Source organism: Alosa sapidissima, chromosome 24 (genome assembly GCF_018492685.1).
Source record: "Alosa sapidissima isolate fAloSap1 chromosome 24, fAloSap1.pri, whole genome shotgun sequence".
NCBI lineage: Eukaryota > Metazoa > Chordata > Actinopteri > Clupeiformes > Clupeidae > Alosa > Alosa sapidissima.
The window spans coordinates 27,174,923-27,179,922 of record NC_055980.1 but is presented as its reverse complement, the minus strand read 5'-3'; the positions used below and the strand labels follow the sequence as shown (position 1 = coordinate 27,179,922).

Sequence of the window (5,000 nt, the reverse complement as noted above, 5' to 3'; positions counted from 1 at the left end):
GACGAGAGGCTGGACGAGGCGTGGCCCTCGGGGGCCGACTGCAAGCGGGCGACCGCGTGGCGGCCGGGACGACGGGTCAGCGTGGCGTAGGACGGGACCTGGCGGGGGTGGGCGAGGCCAGAGGGACGCGCGCATCCTCCATCGTCCTCGTCTTCGTCCGGCTCGCCGTCTGAGAGCGCGTAGCGCGTCAGGCTCTGGGTGCGGCCGCCGAAGCCCCTGGACGATGACCCCTCCAGCGTGGCGCTGCCCACCCCCGCCAGGTAGCTGAAGCCGCGGCCGCTTGTCGCCATGGCGATGGCGGCGGGCATCCCGGGGGCCTTGGGCTTGGCGGGAGGCTGCGGCGCCGGGTACTTCTGCGAGAGCGCGGCCTTGGCTGACCCGTGCGTGTGGCCCTCCGGAAGGTTCCGCTCGCGTGCGGGGCTGGCCTCTGCCGAGCTGCTGAGGCTCTCGCGCGACCGGCTGAAGCGCGTGGGCGTTCCGGGCGCGTCCCCTGACCGGCCTGAGCCCCTGGACCGCGCGTCAAGACTCTCCTCGCTGTGCGACAGCCCCATCCCCGCGGCCAGGGTGTCGCCGTGGCAACCCGAGCCGTACGGGCTGCTCATGGCGTCCTGCAGCTCGGCGCTCAGCTCGCTGCCCTGGAAGCTGAGCATGTCGCCCCCGGAGACGACCCCCGTGACCCCAGCGGCGTGCGGCGGCCCGTCGGCCGGCTCCAGGGTCAGAAGGTGCAGCGAGGGGGGGGGGGCGGCGACGCAGAGTGCCCCCCCCCAAGGCCTCGGACTGCAGCTGCGCCCGGTGCACGTCACACAGCTTCTTCACCGCCAGCATCAGCTTCTTCTGGTGCCCTGGGGGACAGCACAGCAACAACATCAGCTCTCTGTGTGTGTATGTGTGTGTGTGTGTGTGTGTGTGTGTGAGAGTGAGTGTGTGTGTGTATCTGAGCGTGTGTGTATCTGTGTGTGTGTGTGTGTGTGTGTGTGTGTGTGTGTGTGTGTACTAGGGGTGTAATGGTACACAGAAGTCACGGTTCGGTTCATACCTCGGTTCAGACATCACGGTTCGGTACGAGTTTGGTACAATGGAGGGAAAAGCAAAAACAATGCAGAAGAAAATACTTTTTCTTTTTTTTATTGTGAATGTGTCAGTAGGGCCTACTAGCTAGTGCTAATCTCTCCCCTGAGCTAGCTGCAGGGCCTACTAGCTAGTGCTACAATCTCTCCCCTGAGCTAGCTGCAGGGCCTACTAGCTAGTGCTAATCTCTCCCCTGAGCTAGCTGCAGGGCCTACTAGCTAGTGCTAATCTCTCCCCTGAGCTAGCTGTAGGGCCTACTAGCTAGTGATACAATCTCTCCCCTGAGCTAGCTGTAGGGCCTACTAGCTAGTGCTAATCTCTCCCCTGAGCTAGCTGCAGGGCCTACTAGCTAGTGCTACAATCTCTCCCCTGAGCTAGCTGCAACAGCCTGTGCAAAGTGTGCAAAGTAAAATGTAAACAGTAAATAAGTACCCCACATCATCTACAGACTCCATCGGTAACTTGTAAACAAAATAAGACAATCCGCTATAAAACTGAAAATAGACTTACAGCATCTCTTATTTATGAAAGTGCAAATGACATAGAATAATCCACTAGGCGAGACCCTCAACATCCATGGAAGGATCTACAATTTGCCTCAATATTTTTCAGTGTGTGTACAGTAATAATCTACTAACTGCAAATATCACACTATTCTGCTTTCTTTTAAAAAAAACAAAATTGCTCCTTTCGTTTCATAAACGGACTACAACTAGAGGTCACGTGACTTTACCCTTCGAAGTTATGCTACCCATCGTAGCATGGTTTGTTTATTAGCCTGGTTAGCATTGACACTTAACACTTACTGCCAGCTCTTCATGTGAGAGCACAACACAAGTTGCCCTAACATAAAGGTGATCACCACACTTAACACTTACTGCCAGCTCTTCATGTGAGAGCACAAGTTGCCCTAACATAAAGGTGATCACCACACGGTTTACACCACTTTCCGTCATTACAACATCATTTTAAGCGTTTTGGCCCTATTTGTATCTAAAGGCTGGTGAAGCACTGCAGGGAGAAGTTTTTTGTCTCGTTCCAGTGATTGGTAGACCTACATCTGGGTGATGGCGTCATATATGCGTTAGCATGTTCAATGTATTTCCACTCACATACTCAACAACTACTGAACAACGTCGACACAGTCTTATCCACCACTCTCTCGCCTGTACTACTGTAACTGATCGGGAAACCGAAGTTTTCCCAAACTTGCGAACTAAGGAACTCGTATATCTAACAGTAGTTCTGCCTTGCATTCATTAATTCGCGCGTGAGATTTATTTAAGCAATATAGCACGAGTGAGAGTAGGGTTGGTCATGGATATTCCCACGGGTGTTGTTCGGCCGTAGCCACGAGGCCGGAGGCCGAGTGGCGCAGGCAACAACAGCCGTGGGAATATCCATGACCAACCCCACTCTCACTCGTGCTATATTGCTTTTATACAACAATTCTACCACAAACTAAATAATCTGAAAACACCCCATTATTGTTTAAAAATGTTCATTTCGACATCGTTCTTACGCATCAAAAAATAGTTCCCTTTTCAATAAACAGCGTCTTGGTTGCTAGGTAACCAACATTCCAGACCCCTCGTTAAGGGTCTTTGTGGTTTACATGTCTTCTTGAAAGAAATGTTGAAGCTGAAATGAAAGTCGGGCTGAAATCACATTCATATCTAGGTTTGCTGCATGCATGTTACAAGGACACTGGACCATGTCATGTAAGGGACATGGTACTGCAAAAAAACGGAAACATAGTCTACATTGCAGAACCACTCAACTTTATTAATGTATAGTGAATAAATGTTACACTACTGTGCACAGCCTGATGTGACGATGCTAGCATGTTAGCAGCGGTTAGCTAATTATGCTAACGTTAGTTATCTACAAGTCTCCTCCAAGTGACAATCATATTATACACAATGCTGGCAATGCTGAGAACAATTAGCATCCTCGTTTATCTTACTTACATTGAGTTGACTGTGTGGCTTAATCCACAGATGTGGTGAAGCACTGTTTCGTTATGGTTTGCTAAGGAGTAACCCATTGCTTGAAATAGTGGAGAGCTGGGTGTCAAATCTTCGCATTGTATCGCGGAGTGATTTATTATTAGCTGTGCTGAGTCTGAGTTGAAATGTCCAGGGATATTCCAACTCATGGAACGTCTCTCGGCCAATCAGAAACAAATAAATAGTTCCATAGAACCCAATTGTTGTTTAATTATTTTTATACCGTGTATTCTCCGTGTAAATTCATGCACCGAACAGTGCCGCCCGTACCATTTCGGTTCAATACCAATACATGTACCGTTCCAGCCCTTGTGTGTGTGTGTGTATCAGTGTGTGTGTGTGTGTGTATGTGTGTGTACTGTATATCAGTGTGTGTGTGTGTGTATCAGAGTGTGTGTGTGTGTGTGTGTGTGTGTGTGTGTGTGTGTGTGTGTGTGTCAGTGTGTGTGTGTGTGTGTGTGTGTGTGTGTGTATGTGTGTGTGTGTGTGTGTGTCCTACCCAATTTGGTGATGCCGATCTCCTGCAGGTCTTCCCAGGTGAGGTCCCTGACGATGGTAATGGAGTCGTAGCCGTTCTCCGACAGCTTCTTGTGGTACTGAGGCAGACCAATGGTGCTCAGCCACTCACCCAGGTCAGCCTGGAGAGAGACCAGAGGACATTACACACACACACACATGCACACTCACAAGCAAGCACACACACACACACATGCACACTCACACACACACGCACGCACACACGCAAGCACACTCACATGCATGTTATTCGAATATAATTCGATTATTTTAAAATTTAAAGATATTCGAACGAATTTTAGGGATCTCTTAATATTCGAACCTGTAGCTTATGGAAATATGTGTTTGTAAATGTATTTGGTTGTTTTCAGTTCAGATTCTGAGGTATTTTTCACGCCTGGTGAAGTGAAATGGTGAGCTCATGAGCAAGGCTATTATTGGCCATCTGGGCTCCTGTAGGTTAGCATCCTGGCTGGTTTGCGCTTAGTGAGCTCAGCTCCCACATAGACATTTTTATTTTAAACTTAACCTTCCTCTGATTTTAATCACAAACAGGGAAAAGAAATGGCAACACAATCATTAAAAACACTCAAATAAATAAATGTGCAGATAAGTCTGAATGAAAAGCAGCACTGGTTGAAGCCTGGAAATATTGTAAACAAAGTAACGTTAGCTTAATTTGCTAGTTTATCATAGTCTACTGGTTAGACTGTTCAGTTTCCCCACGTGTGTTTAAGTTTCAATTGAATACTTTTTCTCCTTGGGACAGGCCGTTTGAGTCTTGGAAAATACTTTTCCATTTGCATTGGGATTGAGATGATTAGAATTTAGCAGTCAATTTGAATGCAGTAGTTTTGAACAAATTCGTGCAGCGTGCTAATGATGCTAACCGGATTTAATAGCAATTTAACCAGTCGTCTTGCACGATTAATGTTTGGATTACATGTGCATGCTGAGGAGGAGGGATGCGCCTGTTGAGAGGGAGAGAGAGAGTGCACGGGGCAAGGAGAGTCTGTGTTGAGGTAGGCCTACTTCTACCGCCTACTCTGGTAGAGTTTGACATACTACAATGCAAGATATATTTAGCCTATTTTATTTATGGACAACATAAGGCAGGAGGTGTGAGCTGCTTTTAATTATGAATGTTCTATCGAACGTATTTTTTATTGATATCGATTACATGTGCGATACATATCGCTATCGTTTTATCGCCCAGCCCTATGCTCAATAATAATAATTTTGACACACGCATAAATACTAAGCCTTTCGTGCACGTAGTCTATTGACATTGACTGATACACTGCTCTCTGGTGGACAGAACAAATAGAACTTAAGTTTGATACCAATATCGGTCTTACTGAAGACATTTAATGGTTAAAATATTATTAATACATATTCGAATATATT

At 47.6% G+C, this 5,000-nt stretch overlaps 2 protein-coding genes across 2 annotated transcripts in view; one reads left to right on the top strand and one right to left on the bottom strand.

Annotated features, from left to right (window-relative positions):
- LOC121700216 overlaps nucleotides 1–5,000 on the top strand; it is a 1,725,899-nt gene that overhangs the window by 442,675 nt on the left and 1,278,224 nt on the right.
- LOC121700219 (caskin-2-like) overlaps nucleotides 1–5,000 on the bottom strand; it is a 20,315-nt gene that overhangs the window by 2,724 nt on the left and 12,591 nt on the right. Inside the window, 3 exon segments of the mRNA XM_042083046.1 lie at nucleotides 1–741; nucleotides 743–842; nucleotides 3,577–3,715. The exon segment at nucleotides 1–741 is cut by the window's left edge and continues 959 nt beyond it. Coding sequence (XP_041938980.1) covers nucleotides 1–741; nucleotides 743–842; nucleotides 3,577–3,715 — 980 coding nt within the window.